This window comes from Sebastes fasciatus, chromosome 3 (assembly GCF_043250625.1).
Source record: "Sebastes fasciatus isolate fSebFas1 chromosome 3, fSebFas1.pri, whole genome shotgun sequence".
In the NCBI taxonomy this organism is placed as follows: Eukaryota; Metazoa; Chordata; class Actinopteri; order Perciformes; family Sebastidae; genus Sebastes; species Sebastes fasciatus.
Genome location: NC_133797.1, coordinates 20,405,305 through 20,426,716, shown reverse-complemented (window position 1 = coordinate 20,426,716; position 21,412 = coordinate 20,405,305). Strand labels below are relative to the sequence as shown.

The 21,412-nt window shown below is 39.3% G+C and overlaps 1 protein-coding gene across 10 annotated transcripts in view; it reads left to right on the top strand.

The window, feature by feature from the left end:
• prom1b (prominin 1 b) overlaps positions 1–21,412 on the top strand; it is a 33,216-nt gene extending 11,804 nt beyond the window's left edge. The window contains exons 2-29 of one of the 10 annotated variants that reach the window (XM_074629483.1): positions 815–876; positions 1,382–1,408; positions 1,507–1,712; positions 4,858–4,978; positions 5,144–5,207; positions 5,344–5,433; positions 7,467–7,684; positions 7,793–7,867; positions 7,996–8,059; positions 8,585–8,593; positions 8,732–8,891; positions 9,950–10,102; positions 11,339–11,462; positions 11,629–11,732; positions 12,063–12,147; positions 12,264–12,410; positions 13,060–13,131; positions 13,868–13,960; positions 14,380–14,397; positions 14,563–14,616; positions 15,766–15,846; positions 16,182–16,250; positions 18,134–18,223; positions 19,165–19,280; positions 19,813–19,878; positions 20,044–20,135; positions 21,132–21,166; positions 21,272–21,367. In XM_074629483.1, coding sequence (XP_074485584.1) covers positions 815–876; positions 1,382–1,408; positions 1,507–1,712; positions 4,858–4,978; positions 5,144–5,207; positions 5,344–5,433; positions 7,467–7,684; positions 7,793–7,867; positions 7,996–8,059; positions 8,585–8,593; positions 8,732–8,891; positions 9,950–10,102; positions 11,339–11,462; positions 11,629–11,732; positions 12,063–12,147; positions 12,264–12,410; positions 13,060–13,131; positions 13,868–13,960; positions 14,380–14,397; positions 14,563–14,616; positions 15,766–15,846; positions 16,182–16,250; positions 18,134–18,223; positions 19,165–19,280; positions 19,813–19,878; positions 20,044–20,113 — 2,438 coding nt within the window. In that variant the 3' untranslated portion in view covers positions 20,114–20,135; positions 21,132–21,166; positions 21,272–21,367. The other 9 variants (XM_074629482.1, XM_074629484.1, XM_074629486.1 and 6 more) reach the window with 9 other exon arrangements.

The following is a 21,412-nucleotide window of genomic DNA, read 5'->3' as shown; positions in this document are numbered from 1 at the left end:
GAGAGAGCGGAGGGGTACTCAGTTGGTTGCAATCTGCAACCACACCACTAGATGCCACCAAATCCTACACACTGTACCTTTAATCTGAACCTGCTGTCAAATACATGTAGTGGAGTAGAAGTAGCCTAAAATGGAAAGTACAAACACCTCAAAATTGTACTGAAATACAGTACTTGAGTAAATGTACTTAGTTACATTCCAACATTGGTTTGTGTACACATTTGTTGTGTCTTTCAGCTGTAGATTTACACACATCCACTTGTATGTAATATGTTTCATGTTTTTACTGTAAATGTTGTCAAATATATATACTATATATGAAGCATGAATGACTTACGTACGTGTGCATGCATACAGATGTTAGTATGTGTGTGAAGCAATCAGTGTTTACCTGCTGAGTAACAGTGGGGGTGAGTCAGTCACCATCCAGGTAGGCTTAGTGTTGGCTGACCTATATAAACACACAGACAGCTGGACTGAACTGCAGTCCTCTTTGGCAAAACTACACAGTTCAAACAGCTTCCGCAAAAACACACAGCTGTTAGATATATGCGGAAATACATTCCCAATACTGTCCTCGGAAATTAAAATATGAATCCTCATAATCTGTGTTGTCTGCTCATGAACAGATAAATGGATTTTTTCACTCCAGCATCGTAGCTTCTCACATCTTATACAGGAAGTGTATTTGATTGTGTGTGAAATTGGCAGATGAGTCGTATACTGCCTGTAAAACACTGCCGTTCAAGTGATTATAATTACATTTCTGCGGATTGAAAGACAAGTGCTTACCTCTCTGTTCTATTTTTTTCAGATCTGATTGTTAAAGTTATTCAACAAAACATGGGAGGAATCAAAATAGAAGAATGGAGAAAGGTACGTTTGATTTAAGTGATAATTGAGATGAACTTTATCTTGATATTAAGCAGTGTTAGGATAACTTGAATAAAAATGTATTTTTTGAAAGACTTTGTACTTGCAAATTCTAAAAATGCACTTTGCAAGTCTATAAATTTAATATTAATGACATTTTATGGCCTTAGAGTTTGTGCCATTTAAAAGTTAAAGAAATTATTACGTCTCTCAAATTAGATTATATCATGGTCTAGTTACTGTGATGTTAGTAAGCCTTTTGGGATTCCCATGGTGTGATTTGAGCTTTTTGGCAGTAATAAACATTTTGCTTTTTTTTCTGCCTTGACTCTTGATGTTGCCTTCACATCCCTCTTCAGAAATTGGAATTTTGCTACCTCTTAATCCCTTGGCTGCCACACTGACCTTGTTTTGTTTGTCTTTCTTTCCCTCTTGCTACGGCTTTGTGTGTGTGTCTGTATGTGCGCTTGTTTTTCTGTTTTGTGTGCACGTGCTATCGGGGTCACAGCCCGAAAATGTGGTCCTGTTACTACAGGTAAACTCCTCATTATGTTCACATAATACACTCTACAATGTCTTTAAAATGATTATGTGTTGGGGAACAATATTTGTATGAATCTTCTCCTCCTGCAGTGGATCTACTACGAGGCCGGATTCCTCATATGTGGGACCATCGGCATCACATTCGTGATCCTCGTCCCCATCATCGGCATGTGTTTCTGTGTGTGTCGATGCTGCGAGAACTGCGGAGGGGAGATGCACCAGAGACAGAGAAAGAACGTCGACTGTCAGAGAGGTTTCTACACCGCCTCGCTCCTCGTCACCTCCATCTTCATCGTGTGAGTCGTCGTCATCTTTTCAATCTTTATCATCTTGTTTATCATCACTATGAAGGGTATTTTTTCTTTTCATGAGAGAAATAAGGTTTTATTAGAGTGATTCTGTTCTCACTGTGTGCATTCTGGATTACTGCATTCTGATGAGTTGCTGGAAAGTGGATTTGGGATATTTTGTACTTTAACAAGACATGCTTCCCTTTATATATATAAAGCATGGCTTGTTAAACCTGAAGTTGTAGATCCCAAAGCAACCAGTACACAAAGGTTTTCTGAATTTCAATCCACCCTAACATGCTAAAATTGACTATTAGCGGGCGTACCTGAGGCTTAGAGGTTAATATGATGACTATGAACCACAACATCAGTCTGGCCAGAGACCTGTGTTGCATATCTCTCTCCCTCATTTTCTGCCATCTCTGTAAAATCTGTATTAAAGGCAAATAACACTAAAATTTACTAAAAAGCTTCATAAAAATTAACAGAAATGTCTCATTACTCAATGATACCAGATCAAAAGTAAGAATAATTTCTTTGTAAAATAATCTTGTAGTGCAACAAATTATGCAAAACTCAAGGGGTGGACAAACCTTTTTGCTGCACTGTTTTTGTATGTTTATGTGTGTTTATATGTGGGTTCCTAAAAGAGTGTTTCACTGATTTAGCATCAAACTCCTGTAACATTGTCACTGTCTCACAAATGGCAGTTTAAAAAAAATAAGAAAAGATCAAAATTGATGAGGCAGAACCAGAGATATCCTCTTTTTTATTCCACATGTGTAAAATCTGTGGAGTTCTTCCTTGTCAAAACTTGGTGCCTACATTACCCATAATGCAATATGACCGCTGATAGTTTAGTAGGAGATTCAGGTGTGTAATGCTAGTAGCAGATAATGTAACCTCAAGCTGTTAGCCTCACGCAGAGAAGAGGAGTGGGCTACAGAGGTCTGGTAACCTCATTACTTTCAAACTCCACACCCCCAAATTTGTTTTCATTTTTAAACTTGTAGTCTTCAGCTCCAACCATGCACATAAGCAGTAGTACTCCACAATACCTGTAAACAGACTTTGATGTGTAAAATCTGTGGAGTTTCCCTTTAACAACATCTGCTCACACACAGACCGGAACATACCTGCTGGTTACCTGCCATGTAGTAGACAGGTGCACGGTTGGAGTAATACGATCCAAACTGTGCAGGACAGTTTAGTGTTACTGATATCACTTGGCTGACAGTGAGAGGGCTCTCTGTCTGAGGGAGTGCTTTCACATCACAACCATGCATGCTCACACACACATATACACGTATACACACACACACACACACACACACACACACACACACTTACACAAACACACACATGCACATACTGTATGAGTACATGAAGCACTTTGTGGCCATTTGGAGACGTGGAGATATTATCAGATGAGGGTTTGTTATTATGATTCTTTTATAATCTCTCACACAGAAGATTCTTTCTTTTTCTCCTTCTATTGACATTCAGTCATATCTTTGCTTTAGGCTCAGCAGGGTGAAAGAGATCAGTTATCTGGCAGGTAAATTAAATACCTTTAAAAGGTACAGAAAATGTTCCTAGTTCAGGAATAACACTAGCCAAAACGTCACTGCAATAATTAACAAAAAACTCAGCTGAAAGTTTGCATAGCTCAGCACCTTGGTAGACTTTATCACTCTTCATTGTTCAGCGAATTATCACAGCATTATCATTCCTGCTTTCTTACTTTATTATAGTAAGTTTGCTTCAATATATAACAACGCTAAATGTACACAATTTCCTAGATAATCTTTAAGGTAAGTCAATATCCATTATCATTCATTTCCCATGTTAAATCTTTATTAGGGCTGTCAATTGATTAAAATATGTAATTGTGATTAATCGCAAATTAATCGCACATTTCTTATCTGTTCAAAATGTACCTTAAAGGGAGATTTTTCAAGTATTATGATACTCATAATAATAATACTCTTATCAACTTGGGAGTGGGCAAATATGCTGCTTTATGCAAATGTATGTATATATTTATTATTGGAAATCAATTAACAACGCAAAACATTGAAAATATTGTCCAGAAACCCTCACAGGTACTGCATTTAGCATAACAAATATGCTCAAATTATAACATGGCAAACTCAAGCCCAACAGTTAACAACAGCTGTCAGTGTGTCAGTGTGCTGACTTGACTATGACTTCCCCCATACTGCATGTGATTATTATAAATTGGGCATGTCTGTGAAGGGGAGACTCGTGGGTACCAATAGAACCCATTTTTATTCACATATCTTGAGGTCAGAGGTCAAGAGACCCCTTTGAAAATGCCCATGCCAGTTACCAAAATTAAGCGTAACAAGCTAGTATGACATGGTTGGTACCAATTTATTTCTAGTTTCCTATAATACCAGTACCTTCACTCTAGCTTTAAAACTGAGCCCTATAACCTAAAACTCGCAGGTTGCGATATTGCGTTAAAGAAATTAGTGGCGTTAAAATGTATTTGCGTTAACCCGTTATTATCGCGTTAACTTTGACAGCCCTAATCTTTACCAATCTTGAGTGAGGTGGATCGAAGGGAAAGAGAGGTAGACGCCTCACAAAATAATTTTAAGCCTGCAGGAAAGTGAGATTTGTTTTTTCCAAAATAGGCTCAAATATAGTGTACATTCATTGACTGTAAATCATGTACAGTAGATCTTTCCCATCTAAAATCTTTTCTTCTTACTCAAATGGCAACAACCAGGTCAAAGCTGTTGCCCATCAGAAAGTCTCAATGACAGGTGTGTAGGACAGAAAAACTCTGATTTAACCTGTGAGCTGTTTGTTATGACCCCTCTACCTGATTACACTTCATTCATGTGATAAACAGTCAGCTCTAAAAGGATAAGCAGAGAAACAGACTGTTGCGGTGTCACATTCGGAGACTTACTTTTTTTTAAATCCACATTTTAAGGATTTATAATAAAAAGAGAGAAATGTGACTTTGCTGGCCGGTCACATGTCTCTGTGAATTCTCTATCAGTGACTTTTGAAGCCCATGCAGCAGAAATATATCTTAATGTAGCCATGCTGCCCTCTGCTGGTGAATACTGCTCACTGTCTTTACTTTACTTTCCTGTATGTATTTGTGTTTCAGTCTGGGAGTACTCATTGCCTATGCTGCGAACCATAATGTCAGCGCCCAGATTAAGAGCACGCGGCGGTTAATCAACACCAACATGAGAGACCTGAAGACATTTGCTAACAACACACCTGCGGTATGCCCTAACACACACACACACACACACACGCGCACACACACACACACACACACACACACACACACACACACACACACACACACACACACACACAAACACACACATTCCCATGTATAAGACAAACACAAAAAATCATGTTTGAATGTGTGTTTTCTGTTGCAGCAAATTGACTACCTGACAGCCCAGTACACCACAGCAAAGAACAAAGTCCTGTCAGACCTCGACAGTAAGTTGAATTCAGACTACAGTATTTGTTTAATGTCTCTCGTGTTGTTTGCCTGTGGCTCTCCGTGTTTACCTACAGCAGTACTATATACCTGTAGTGTCATAAAACTGTCTGATCTGTCTGTGTTTCCTGACAGACATTGGACCGTTGCTGGGTGGAAGGATCCACAGTCAGCTGGAGAAAGAGGTGGTTCCCTCACTGGACACCGCACTGCGAATGGCAGGAGGTAACACAGTTGAGACGTAGTATCACAAGCAGTGTTAATGCTGCTGAGCTGAAGCAATATCTTCTCTTTCTGTCACCTGATTGGTGATATTTATTTCAAAGTTCAAGGATAAACCTCTTCAGCCATGAACTATTTTTGTTACAATGTAAAATGCTGTTATTGTTTTGTGTTACATAAGATGCTCAGAAACCTCTGGTCAAACAAAACCATATTGTTTGATTAAAATACAATATAATACACTTTTATCATGTTGAATATCACTATAAACTGCATTTATAAAGCACTCCTTTTTTTGCTGAACTGAAAATCTAATTGTGAAACCATTGCAACATAATATCTATTGAGATGTAAGAAAATATTGATACACTTGAGTATCAATAAATTATGTTTTGTGATACTGTATCAAATCTCAAAAACAATTAGTATAAAATAGTTAACTCGCAAAGACTTGTTGAAGACAGTGGTTCATTTTGTGTTGTGTTTAAACCACCAACCGCTAGATAGCAGTGTTTTAATGTATCTTCAGCCTTTTGACTCCGATGTAACAACGTAAACTGAGGAAGGGAGTAGCATAAGGGCGCAAAAGTAAACTTTTTAAAACTCAGATTTTATGCATATGGCAGTGTGTTCTAATACTATGACATTTTTCCTAGAATTAGATTATAAAAAATTGCAACATATTGCCTTACTTACAGTATCGCCATATATTTAATCGATTAAAATGTTTAATCACGATAAATCGCAAATGAATCACACTTTTTGTATCCGTTCAAAATGTACCTTAAAGGGAGATTTGTCAAGTATTTAATACTCTTATCAACATGGGAGTGGACAAATATGCTGCTTTATGCAAATGTATGTTTATATTTATTATTGGAAATCAATTACAAAACACAAAACAATGACAAATATTGTCCAGAAACCCTCACAGGTACTGCATTTAGCATAAAAAATATGCTCAAATCATAAAATGGCAAACTCAAGCCCAACAGGCAACAACAGCTGTCAGTGTGTCAGTGTGCTGACTTGACTATGACTTGCCCCAAACTGCATGTGATTATCATAAAGTGGGCATGTCTGTAAAGGGGAGACTTGTGGGTACCCATAGAACCCATTTCCATTCACATATCTTGAGGTCAGAGGTCAAGGGACCCCTTTGAAAATGGCCATTCCAGTTCCTCGCCAAAATATAGCACAAGTTTGGAGAGTTATTCAACCTCCTTTGCGATAAGCTAGTATGACATGGTTGTTACCAATTGATTCCTTAGGTTTTATAGTTTCATATGATGTCAGTATCTTCACTATAGCTTTAAAACTGAGCCCTATATAACCTAAAAATCACAAGTTGGGTTAATGCATTAAAGAAATTTGTAGGGTTAAAATGAATTTGCGTTGGAACGTGTTATTATTACGTTAATTTTGACAGCCCTAAATATATTGCAATGTATTGAATTGCAAACCCTATATATATATTGTTATCTGTATACGTATCGTACATTTGTATACGTATCATATTGCCAGATTATACACAGCCCTAATATCTATGATTAGATATATTATCTCTGTGAATTGTCGCCACACTTATTGTGTGATGCTACATGTTTTCTTTTTACATGCAGTTTCCCATCGGTTTTATTACTATTACATCATTAACAGAATGCCGTTGTTTCTTTTAAGGGTATATCCTCACCATTTTTTAACATTCCTGTTTCCTCTTTGATTTCCTCACATTTCCTTTTATCTAAAGCAAAAGTTGAGAATGCCATCAAAGGTAATCAGAGCTGATCTGAACCACTGTTGTACCCTGTAAAACGTTTTCTATTGTGGTTTTCCTTTGTGGATTGTTGTTTTGTGGTCAGTGTGATCGGTGTTGTGGTTATAATTTGGATTGTTCTCTGGTGGTTACGTGAATTGTGAATGTATATTCATATAAATTGTATAAGGCTCGCTGGTTTGATAATACAAAACAACACACTGTTGTGCCCAAAAAAATAGCTAACTTGATTAAATTTCATCCTTTCTCTCTCTTGTAGCCATGCGGGAGACCAAAGAGGCCCTGGAGAACGTCAGCTCTTCCTTGGAGATTCTCCAGGAGGGGACGGTGAAACTTCAAGCCAGCCTGTCGGGGGAACGCGCCTCTCTGACCAACACTTTATCAGACCCTGCCTGCACTAATGGAGCTGTGTCTCACACCTGTAACACCATCCGCTCCACGCTGTCCGTGCTGGGAATCAGCGCTGACTTCTCCAAGGTACTGAAAGATTGTCTGCCACATGAGATGAGAATCAAAACCTGGAAATGAATGGAAACAAGCATTTTAATTACTAATCTTCCCTCCTTGTCTCTTTCTGTCTGTCAGCTGCCAGATGTCAGTCATGCCTTGGCCAATGTCCATACCGTCCTGAGAACGGACCTCAGCAACATCGTACAAAAGGTTTGTCTCTGTCTCCAGCTCATCATCGTCCTCCTGTTCATTGTTGTCACTTTCTTTTTCACCCATCATATTCTTACAAAAAACTACCAAGTTAAAATCATCTTTTCTCTCTTACTTTCCACCTCCAGGGTTACTCATCATTTAATGATACACCAAAGCTGGTTAAAGAACAAACTAAAAACATTGTCTCAGGTACACAAGTGTGCATGTGTGTGTATGTATTAGGGCTGCAACTAACGATTATTTTCATTGTTGATTAATCTGTTGATTATTTTCTCGTTTTTTGGTCTATAAAATGTCAGAAAATGTTGATCAGTGTTTCCCAAAGCTCAAGAAGACTTCCTCAAATATCTTGTTTTGTCCACAACTCAAAGATATTCAGTTTACTGTCATAGAGGAGTAAAGAAACCAGAAAATATTCACATTTATGGAGCTGAAATCAGAGATTCTTTACTTAAAAAATTACTCAAACCGATTAATTGATTATTAAAATAGTTGGCAAATAATTTAATAGTTGACTACTAATCGATCAATCGTTGCAGCTATAGTGTGTATATGCTGTACTGTATGTATGTGCATTCAGTTTGCCTAACAAATATAGCTGTTTTCCCTTCTTCTTTACAAATGATATGAGATTAAGTCTGACTGTAGTCTTTCACTTTCATATTTTTTCTTCTCTCACCTTCACCTGCGTACTTGTGAATGATGAAACCGCAGCTCTACCTCGTAAGTCCTTCTTTGTCCCTTTCCACTTTCTTTTAGACCCCCTTTCTCAATGTTGTCACCTCTGAGTTTACAGACCTTCTTATTGATATAGAAAAACAATGCACTAATGTATGTCTTTTTGTTTGTATGTGTGTACAGGAGTAAAAGGCATGCTGGATAAGATTGGCACAGAGATCAACAGCTTCTCCAGGATGTTCCCAGTGGAACCTTCTCTGGTCAATTTCACCATTTTCCTCAGCGAAGGACAGAAAAACCTTGAGTCCTATTACCCACAGGTTGACCAAATAGATTTCTACAGGTTTGTGCACGTGTGTTTGTCTATCTACTGCACATGTATTATATTTAACAGGTTATGGGAACAAAAATCTGTCACATTATGGGGTCAAACTTCTCGTCTGGGGAGTGCAAGAATTTGGCCTTGATTTTAGGCTTACTGTAAAGCGGCTATCATTGGTATTGTTTATAATAACAGTGCATAAAATGCATTGAATTCAATTATCACGCTAATCTGCAGCTCTCCTCAGCTTTACTGATGTTTATAGTGAGTTTCAGCTCATTGTTTAGCTGTCTGGCCCACAACTTTACTGTTTTGGTTCACTCTCACCACTCTCATAGCGTTGTTTTCATCCGTAGCAGGCTGCTGTTTCAGCGAAAAAGCTCTAAAAACCCACTGTAGACTTCCTGCTCAGCACCAAACAGCAGAGCGTCAAAGTTAGAGACTAGCTTGTGAACATAGTGGAGCATTTAGCAGCTAAAGATGTATTTCCCAGGGCGCCTGGGTTAGCTCAGTTGGTAGAGCGGGCGTCCATGCATCAAGGCTTGGTCCTGACCGCGGCGGCCCGGATTTGAATCCGGCCTGTGGCCCTTTCCGCATCCACTCTCTCTCTCCCCCCTTTCCAAGACTCTATCCACTGTCCTCTCAATAAAAAATGGAAAAAATGCCCCCAAAAAAATAACTTTAAAAAAAAAAAAAAAAGATATATTTCCCTCAGGAGTTGGTGGAGAACAAAACAGAGCTAAAAGAGAGGTTATAGTACTTATATTCAGGTGGACAGCTACACAACTCCAAATGAATGATAATGATGCTCCATATATGTGTAAATATGCATTTGGTTGCTAACAAGTGCTCTATACCAATTCAAAAGATGATAATATGTCGATATTGTTTATTATTGTTATTGTTAATATTGTACAATTTGTTCCCACTGCCCCCAAGTGGCCACAAAGTTATTGCAGGTTTAAGGTTAGAATTATGACAAGGTTATGGTGAGGGTAAGCCTCCAAGAAATGCATGTGAATTAAAAGTGTCCTCACAAACGGCGGCAGTAAGTGTGTGTGTGTGTGTGTGTTCCGCAGGTGGGTCGGCTGTGTTGGAGTGCTCTGCATGGTCGTCCTGGTCCTGGCCTTCAACACCCTAGGACTGATGTGTGGCACCTGTGGCTACGACAAGCAAGCTACACCAACAACACGCGGCTGCCTATCAAACACCGGCGGCAACCTGCTAATGGCGTATGTTACCATGACAACTGTCCAACACTCAAACTGCGCCTGAAATCACTCCCTCATTCACTCATTCATTACTCCCCACACTAATTAGCTACACTTAAATAAAATGGTGGACAGTAAATAAAGTGCAGTATATAGTAAATAGGGAGTGATTTCAGACACAACCAAGACCTTTCTTGTGAACATTTTGACTTGTGATACAGGTGTAACTTATAACGATGATATGGGCTGCAATCTCTTTAAGTGTGCCAATTCCAGGGCTCTGCTATTGTGTATATGGTCTCACTGCTACTTCTTTCTGGTACCCCTGCATGGAACAAAGCTATAATCAATGCTGTTAGATACACCTGTGTTTTTCCTACTCTGACAAGTCAAACATGTCTGCTGTGAGAAGGTTTATTTATTTGGTGAGAGGTTTATTTCAAAGCACACACATACTAAAGATAGATAATGAGGGAAATATGAGACAGTTAGAGACAAGGATTGAGAAGAAGTTTGTCAAATACAGAAAGTAACACAAGATCAAATATGTCTTTAGATGATGACAGTGAGGGTCACTGACTGAGACCATGGATGTATAAAGAGAACTGGATACAGCGTTGGAGGCGGACTCCCGTTCATTCTTATAAAAGTGGCTCAACTGCCGAGTGATAAAGTACCCGGATCATCCAGCAATCTTCCGCATCCAGCCAGTCAGCCAGCTGCAGGGCAAAGAGAGACAGGTTAATGACGAGGAAACCACTCCAAGGATCAACACACGCCACAGACGCCCAGTTCATAATACTGCAAATGCAATCCTTTCATCAGTGGGCTATAGGTTCAATCACCATTGTGTTACCTTATTCGGCGATAGATAGTGATTTAACAGACATTTATTTAAATTAAAATTTCAAGATTTTTACGTTAATGCTCAGTTTATTTGAAGTGACAAACTGTAGATGTTTGGAACATTTGTTTCATCTCTCTACAGACAAGTACTAGAATATTATCTATATAAATTTATTTTATTTCATACATAAATGAATAGCACCTGAGATGCAGTTACTGAAACATTATCTATCTATTGATAGGGAGATTTGATTAGTTCAAATGTGGCCCAAGTTCATACATACACCCTTATGTTCCACAACTTGCAGCTTTGTCCCAGCTGAATAATGCAGTAAAAAGTTATTCTCAGCAGATACCTACTGATGTTTCTGTGTGATAATGTCTCCCACACTCTGTCTCTTGCTCTTTCAGTGGGGTGGGCTTCTCTTTCATCTTCGTCTGGGTGCTGATGGGCATCGTGACCACCTTGTTTGTTGTTGGTGGCAACGTGGAGAAGATTATGTGTGAACCGCTCGCTAACAGACAACTATTCAAGGTGCTGAAAACAAACTCTCTTCCTTCCTGAATCGTCTCATTTCCACTGTGTTTATCTTGGAGAGAGTTTTATCGGAGCGGGATCGTGTTACTTAATGGACAACACTGCGGCTCTGTGCTGATGAATATGCATGTGTGTGTGTGTGTGTGTGTGTGTGTGTGTGTAGATCATAGACACACCATTCCTGGTTCATCCCTCCAAGAAGAACTTCCTTCCTGGGATGCTGTTTCAGAATCCAAACATTGACTTGACTCTGGGAAGCATGTACAGGTAACATGCCAACAGCTAATACTGAACATATTGTACATAAAGCTCATTGTTTACTGCAATTTACTGTGTGTCTAGTAACAGAAAGTGAAAAGAAAAATAATAATGCTACTGAGCAGCATTTTATCCCTCAAAGTAATAGATAAATAGATAATAAACTGTTGTTTCGGCTGCAAATTCCATTTTTTAAATCCAATTTTGACCCATTTTTTGTCCAAAATAAACACCAATGAAATCCCACAATAAAAAAACTGAAATAATGAGCCGTACAAATTTACATATATTTACACTGGAGGAGTTTCAGTGTGTGACCGTACTGTATTTGTCTTGTAGGGACTGCTATGAGAACAACGGTCTGTACCATTCTCTGCAGCTGGAGACCATGTTCAACATCAACAACTTCCTCAACAGAACTGTAGTAAGTGTCAGTTTACTGTATAGGAAATGCTGATAAAGGTCTGTGTTACTGATGCATCACTGATGGAGCCAGATAAATGGTAACTCATCAGTTTATGTGTGTGTGGTTAAAAACAGTACAACAAAGATCTGGCCAAAGTGTTAGAGAGTGTGCAGGTGGACCTGCAGGACATCACGCTGCTGGAGCAGGCCGGCAGAGACAACCTCATCAACTTCGCCAACTCTGGAGTCGGACAGATCGACTATGAAACCTACTTGGCTGAGGTAATCTGTGTGTCTGTGTGTGGAGAGTACCTTTTCTCCCATATGGGGACACAAATCAGGTCCCCACAAGGTAAAAGCATTTATTTATGGGTTGAGACTTGGTTTTTAGTTATGGTTGGGCTAACCCTCCAGGACTTAATGTAATGTCCAAACTGGTGACAAACAGTCGTAGTGTTGTTCTCTTTGTATGTGATTGTCACTCATTTGTGTCAAGATTATTATAATAAACTAAGTAAGGGATAATGTACAGCGAGCCAGTCATTGTTGTGAAATAATGTGGTGCTGCATCAACAACGACCCGCTAGCTCTACATTATCCCACTTATTACTATTTATACTAACAAAAAACTATCATGAAGAAAAAAGTAATGTATATACACCATCAATGAAAAGTACTTTTAGGTTTTAACATAAGCTCTAAGAAAACTATATACATTTTACATATTTTACAGAAAGCATGTAAAGTCTATATCCTCGTTAAGACCAGGATACTTTATGGCATCCAGTCGATGGATCAAAAAGTCTACCTCCGAAACCTAAATAAAACTCAGCAGGAATTAAATTGAAAACTGAAACTGTACAAAAATTGAGGGAATCTAAACTATATGATCCCTGCATCGCGAGTAAACGTCTTTGTTTTGTTGTTTTAGGTAAATAAGGGAGTAACTCTAGTGGATCTCCTGTCCTTCTCTGCCGACCTGGAGGATCAGGCCGACCAACTGGTGAGTCTCATCGTTATCCTACTAACAGATTACAGCAACATGATGCTACTTTTATCATTCAAATGCCAAAATGATGAAGAAATGTGAAACAGTGATGTTTTACACAAATGATACACATTGATTTGAATTATTCTGCAACTTACACTTAATACTGCTGTTAAAAAAAGTAACAGCATAGAGTAGCTTGACTAAGATGAGACTATGATGAGTTGTTATATGTGTCAGCTGCAGAGATCTGTCACATCTAGTTCCCATTCAAGTTCAACTTATACGGCTAAAGTATTTGAACCCAGTTGACTTTAGAGATGTTTGTGTATATTTAGTTTGTTTTTCTTTTTAATTAATATTGACATGTTGCAGACTGTAGGAATGAGATAGAAATATTCTTAAACCAACAAGCCCGAATATAAAGTTGGACAGCCTCTCTGGAAAATGATTTTGCTTCATTCTCAGATATGCTCAGGCTTGTTGGTCCGAACAAGCTGCCCATTCACCTTCAACACACACACACACGCACACACATTTATGGCACATGCATAGGACATAGTACAGGAACTGTACCATTTAAAGACACATGGGACCTTCAGTACCACAGAAGGATTAGTGTGTGCATGTATTTCTAAGGAAGGAAGGAATAATAAATCATTGAGTTAATAATCATTACCTTATTATCCTTAAAATGTATCTACAACAAACTGCTGTATCCTCTGCTCTTTGTGTGTTTGTTCTTTTATAGCCACGTGGTGCTCTGGAGAATGCACTGAAGGGACACGCCAGCAGTATCAGACAGATTCACAGAGAACAGGTGGTTCCGATGGAGCAAGCAATGGTAATCACCTCTCCCATTAAATACATTAAACACCTACACTTCATATATATGCACAAGCAAATAGTATCTTTAAGACACTCTTAACTTCCTAACAGCAGGATCAATCTTGTGCAGCATCTTGGAGCAAACAACATTTTATATTTGTGATTTTCTTAGTTTCTCTCTCTTTCTTTCTCATTTCAAGGTTTATTGTAACAGCTGATATAGAACATTGCAGATAATATGTGACAAAAACAATGGAACTTTTTTCTGATTTCCGGCAAACTACACAAAATATATATCATAAAAAATCACATTTAAAGAAATTAAATAATCAGATCAACAAACAAAATGGAAGCAGTAAACGTGTCTTTTTAGCTTCTGCCCTCAACTTTACTTGTTTTCTCTCTTCTTCCTTTTCATTCATTAAACGGTGACAGAAATATGTCAGAGCGCGGGTAAGCCGCTGTTCATATATGTTCTTGTTGCGTGTTTGTCGTAGCAGTCTTGTTAATGTTGTGACAGCCGTGATGTGACGTGATGGGGTTTTTGTTAGAGAGTAAATTGATACATGCAGTTATGATTTGTTTGGTAACAGTTTGTGTTTTTGTCTCCTCACACAGAGTACACTGAGCCAGAGCATCAAGCAACTGCAGAGGATGTCCAGCGACCTGCCGGTGAGGAAACAAACTAAACACTCAAAACACAACAGTACTGTTATACTAGGCTGTTATAGCAGTGGACACCCACAGTTTATTACAGATAGTTTATTTTACTTTCATATTGACTTGTGTGATTAAATGCAGCCTTCTTATGTGTCAAATCAACATCAGTTCACACAACAAATCAACAAGACATGATACATTGGAGGACTAAATAGCAAACTCGGGACTCAAGGCAATGAATCAAAACATTTTAATTGAAGCAAAGTTCAGTACACAAGTTTCAGATCAAAAAATAGGCAAAGGTATCAAAATCGCTAGGCAAAGGCTGAGTCCAAAAACATAGAAACAAGGTACTAGAGATATTCACTCAGAAACTAGAATGCTGGAACGATAACCACAAAGAGCTAAAACGAACTGCAGATAGATGAGGAGAGCACAAGGACTAAATACACAGGGGAGGAAGGGTAATCAGGGACTGGTGAAACTAATGAGGCAGGTGAAACAAATCACACAAGAGCAGGAAGTGAAGATTTCTGAAACGAGAGGAGAGGTGAGTATACCAAAATAAAACAGTAAATAACTGAAAAATGGAAACAATTAAAACATAACCTAATCAGGAGGCAGAAATGTAACAGTGCACATGTTGAATGTTACATTCAACATGTGCACTGAACAACTTAATGGAACCATTACATGTTGTAAATAAAAGAAATAATAATACATTGTATTACTAGTTTCTATTGGCACACAGAGAATGATTTAACAAAGTATACTCTAATCAAAGTATGCAGAAAACTTCTTATTAACTTCTCTAGTGTGACAATTACTTGCCTAATTGTCTCATAAGTACAAATTAATCTCAGTCTCTCACAGTTTGTCGTCATGCTATTGTTGATTCTGTGTGTCATAAGAACGTCTCTTGTCTCTGTGTAGTGCAGGCTCTGTTCATTTCTGCATATTTTTTCGATTGCTTTTCTCATTGATTGTGTTTTCAATGCTTTTATTCTTAACGTCTGTGTTTTAACTATTGCCTGCCGGAGAACTACAGATGAAAATTTAGTCTTTCTGGCTAACTCTGGCATATTTTCAGAACTGTTATTAATATGCATTGTCCCTGTCAAAGTAATAAACCAAAAACTAAATTAAAACTCTGTCTTTTAGGTCAAGGTCACGAATATCCTGAGTGCCATCGATGCAGCAGAGTACCTCATCATTCATAATGCCTCTTATGTGGTGAAACAGGTATAGAAAAGAATAATTACAACAAACAGTAGTATATGAGTGATATGTAACTGCGCACACATGGATACATCATCTTCTTTTTTTATTTCTTGCCACATTTGTTGCTTCAGACGGGTCAATCAGATGATATTAGATGCCGTATTCTTGTGATATTATATTGTATTATAATATCCACACTTATAACCACACGTAAAAACAGCAACTTTTTGTATTAAAATCCAAGTATGAAACGACTCAATATTTTATCTTACCTTAGGAATCCACACTAACCCTCAACCCCCAACTGACTACAGTCACACATTTGCTGACATGTTTTCCTCTCTGTTGGTGTCTAGGAAACAAAGGGCTACATACAGAGCTTGGTGGGATACTTCAAACAGTACACAGACTGGGTTAAAAACTCGGTGAGTATTCTACCAGTTTTCTATGATTTATAGTATTGATGTTCTCTTTTAAAGATTACAGGTTAATAATTCACAGTAGAGACAATGTCAGTAGAAGGGAAACGTGTAATTGTATGGTGCATTTGAAACCCTAAGTAAAAGTGTTCCTGTAGTGGTGAATATATACTTGATCGTGAATGAACAATAAATCTGACTGTCAGTAATGAAGCTGCACTCTTTAGAGTCAACAGGGACCCTGTTTTAACCTGACCCGCCAGATGGTTTGTTACACAGAACCATCTGAGAAGCCATCATTGGAAACTGTTACGAAAAGGGCAGGACCTTTCAAATAATACTTGGCAGGTGATTGGATGAACCATCTGTCAGCCGGTCGGGAGGAGAGCAAAAACATCTTTTCCATCGAGAAAAGGCTTCAGTGCCGGTCTTTACTGTTCTTTCAATGAAGAAATACTCTCCAGTTCTGATATAACTGATGCTATTGGAGCTATGCTAACCTCTTCAGGAGCCGCGATGTTGTTCAGAACCAACAGTCACCTCTCCGTGTTGCCTCACACACACCTAAGTCACGCCCGTAGCTGCCCGTAGTAGCTCCTCACAGGATGCTGATTGGTCCGCGCTCTGGCTTGCCGGACACAAACACATTACTTGAAGCCTGATGAATTTTCGCGTGATATGTGATCCCTCGATTCTCGCGAGATCTGTCCACTCAAACCACTTGCCGAGGCGGCCTGGGACACATTTGAGCACATATCTTTTGTAGTGTAAACGCTAATGCCTCCTTTTGTTCCTCCTTTTTCCTCATCTCCAGTTGGTTCTCAAATCGCATAGGGTGGTTTTGTCCACGACATCTGAAATTTGGGTTTCTAAAAAAAAGGGGGGGTTTTTAGTTAGATGCCTGAAATAAAGTCTGTGGTTAACACAAGCTGAAGAGATGTTAACATTTTGTTCTACGATGTAAAATACGTCAGTAAATATCCCACTCGTGAATTTTGAAGCCTTTATGTGACTTATAAAAGCCGGTTGCTAACAAGTGGCTATATGAGACTACTAAACATCATCATGCCGACTCGTCCGCTGTTACAGCCTCGTTGTGTATACTCGCGCTCATGCGACCGTGGTGCCGTTTGTTTATAGCCTAACGTTAGCTTTTTACTTCTGCCGATTGCATTCACACTTCAAATATCATAAAAGCAGTGTTCATTTGTGAAGATTATCTTGCTGAACAAAACGTATCGTAACGTTTTACTGCAATAATCAAAAAGCCAATGGGATTTTTCGGGATTTCGAGGGAACCAGTGCGATTCTAACTTCCGGGTTGGCCTACAAAAATACGTCTTCAATGCAGCACTCTATTATGAGAGCGTAAAACATCTTGGGTGATTAGGTTTGCCTGGAACACGCCAAGGAATAGACCCTCTGTGTGTGCATCGCTGCCTCCCGTCAGGTTAAAAACAGCACCACATCTGGTCTTTGCAAACGGAACTTATGTACACGTTTATTTGCATTTAGAGCGGGGAAGCGATCACAGGTGGTCACTCGAGACACATGTGGAGACGCATTCTGATGACCGACGTACTTAGAGCTGTCCACTTGTGATCAGATCACCCAGAACCCATGTTACATAATGCCAGGTGTAAACAGAGACAGGATGTTCAGGTTTCAGTAAATTACAGACACATTAGAAGTTCTCTGATTGTGACCAGATTATTTCAACCATCCAAGAAGTACTTTGATTTAAATTTATAGTCTGTAATAAGAAGGTTGAGGAGAGATCATCTTTCCACTGCTACACCATACTCATCAAAGTTATGGTTTTATGTTTGACGTTATTCATCCATACACTGTAATCTATACTTTTTATTTTTTTTATTTTTCCTCTACAGTTGACTGCAGAGGTGGCCCAGTGTAAACCCATCAGTAACCTTGTGGACAGCATGGAGATAGTAGCGTGCAGCTTCATAGTCGATTCAGTGGTAAGGCACCAGAACACTGTGGTTATCTGTGTGTGCATGTGCGTGTGTGTGTGTGTGGAAGGCTGCTGAGGTGCACTGATTCATTTCACAGCTGTATGTACAGTACATGTTCCCCCACATGTATTTGGTTTTTGACTAGGAGTATAAACGGCTCTTTGACGGTTTGAGGGAGCGATGAACACTGGAGTCATTCGGGCCACACGTACGGGAACAGTATGTTCTCAAGTCTCCGGCACACTCGCTCACACACACTGAGATGAGATAGGGTCTGTTTTGAGGCAGGACGGGGAGTTACATACACATAGATTCTTCACTGTTTTCCCCTCCGACCCTGAGGAGTTGTAAAGTTTTATATTTACATATCAGCTATATATCGTGTGTGAGTCTGTGAGAGTTTAATGAGAGCTCAAACAAGCCACAGACTGTGGTCAATATAAACAGAGATTTTTTTTATATATCAACTCTCCAGCAGTGCCTGCAGCCGCTGTACTATATGTGCAGCATGTGTGTATGCCCACACGTGTTTATATTTATACGTTCTGTCCTATTTGCGCCTGTGTACATTCCTTGTGCATCCATGTGCCTTTATGTGAAATCTGTATGGCTGCAACTAACGATTATCAATCAATCTGTCTGTTATATTGTAAGTCTTTTAAGTCAGTGACCAACAGTCCAAAATGATTACTTTTACTATGGATAATTCAAGTAGGCTATAATACACTGTTATTGATATTATTGCTTTTATTTTCTACTTACTACTTTAAAGGATCTGAAAACGTCTTCGAGCACTTAAATGATGAATCAGTCTACAATTCATCGACTAATCTGTGAATCAATTACTTATTTTAGCACTAAAAATCTATTTCAGAAAGATTAGTGTTTATTTAAGTGTGACAGTAATAAATGAAAAGTTAACTGGAGAAAAATAACATGTTTTTCAGAACACATTCTGGTTTGGTCTGGGAGGCTGCTGTATCCTTCTGATCCCCAGTATCATCTTCTCTATCAAACTGGCCAAGTATTACAGAAGGATGGACACAGAGGACGTCTTTGAAGAGTGAGTCCAAACACACACACACACATTTTCTACATATAGACACAGACAGAAATTTTGTTAGTTTTGCTCATAGTTTTTCTGAATCTTTTCTGTAGATCGAAACAAAATTAATTAATCCTTTGCTTTCCTTCTCTCTGTCATTATTCCTTTTCATGGCCTTTGATTCTCCTCGTATTTTCTCCTCGTGTTATTTCCGCTCTCTCTCTCCAGAACCGTTTACCCGTGGCTTGTTGCACTTTGATGTTTGTCTGCTATTCACGCGTCTTTTTCGTCTTCTTCCACGCACCCTCTCCTTGTGTGGTGCGGGAAACTTCGACTTTGGATCCCTCCACATCTTTCTCACACTTTTTTTCCCATCAGAAATCACAAGCATGGCCTTCCTCTCTTTGTATGGATCTTCATCTCGTCATCTTCTCCTGCCTCTTCCTCCTCTTTTTCGACTTTATTTCCGAGGATCACTCCATCCTTGTTGCTTTCAGCGGAGTCTTCCCATTCTCTCTCTCACCTGTCCACCCGCGCTCTTGTGTTGCAGTATGGGTAATACAGGTAATCATGGTGAACAAGTGTGCGATATCCACGGAGACCTCGCTGTGGTCAGGTACGAGCAGTGTCTCTGCTTGTTTGCATGCGGCGGTTTTAATTGGTGGAGGGATATTTTTGAGAGTCTGCAGACAGTTGCTACATTTCTCCACAGATTTTAAGTTTATATAGAATTCCCCATGTGTGTAACATATGTGTGTGTGTGTGTGTACATGTACAGTAGCTCTCCCTATTGCGACACTCTGACCCGGTTCCCTCGGGCCTCTGCTCCCCCGAGCTACTCCGACTGGTGACCCAAAGGAACTCGTTGATGAGGTACTGACCGTCAGTTATTTCCACTAACCCTCATCTAACAACGTTAACAAACAACTAAAACCATCTGAGAACCACCAACCATTTCATCATCATCAGTCTGATTTCACCAGGACATTTTCTTCCTCTTTCTACTTTTTCTTGTCTTCTTCATCCTTCATCCATCACCTCTTTTAACCAACGATGTCCATCCAAACACCGGGACTCAAAAAGGAAAAGTAACTTATGATGGAGTCAAGCTGAAGACCCCTTATACACCAGACACGGTCTCCAAATTGTGTGTAGATATGACCGACTGATTTCTGTGTTTGTCCTTGGACGTCCATCAGGGAGATTTTTGGGGAATTTTTTTTGGCTGTGAAAGTTGTGTAGGAAATTGAGCCTATAAACATAAAACATGCACACAAAGATATCATAAATACAGACCTTTTGTGAGGGTCACTTGTCACTCAGCGGGCTGGTTGGGTTCATTATCTCTGAAGAGAGGCAGCTGTGGAGCCTAATTGTCCCTGAGGAGAATCCGGTGGTTGAAGCCTATATCTACAGCTGGTTTCAGTGCTCAGGTGCTGACTCATTGTGTCTTTGTCAGAGGTAGTGAGAGTGCTGTCCTGTTTTTGCGCTGTCTGTGTAGGGGTGTGTGAATCTGCAGAAGTACCACGTGAACCTATCTGTGGGATTCACTCACCATTTAGCTTTTTCTCCGAGCTGGAGTCTCTCAGAGTGGGTTAGGTCTGTGTGGCCTGCCTTCGCTGGTTCTTTTGTTTCATTTATGTTCTAGTCAGCTGCTCGGCAGTGGCGTTTTAGTTTTAGTATTTTCAAGATATATTGAGTGTAGGGAGCCTTCCTATTGGGTATTTGTTCGCTCTATCCTTCTATAATCTTATCACAGAAGGCAGTGATGGTTTTTAAGTTAGACTAAAAATAATGGTCTCCTATTACTCTGTTTTTCTTTGGACTTTTCTGAAAATAAGTTGATTTTTATTTTCTCTCTTTCCACAGCGGACAGGAGAGCTGGAACTGATATTTCCCTTGTGGTAAGTCATCTCATATGTCTACTCCTCTCTTCAGGGATTATAAAAAAGAAAACATGCTGTGTGACAACTCCAGGTTATTTCTTACATGTCCTCTCTCTTTTCCAGGATCACTGGACTTTCCAGCTTTTCCATTCAGATCTTACAACACTTCCAAGAACCAAAGGGAAGAACAACAACAATCAGGAACTGTGTGGTGAGGGCGTCCCACCCCCCAGTTTCCCTTCAAGCCATTTGACAAGGATCTCT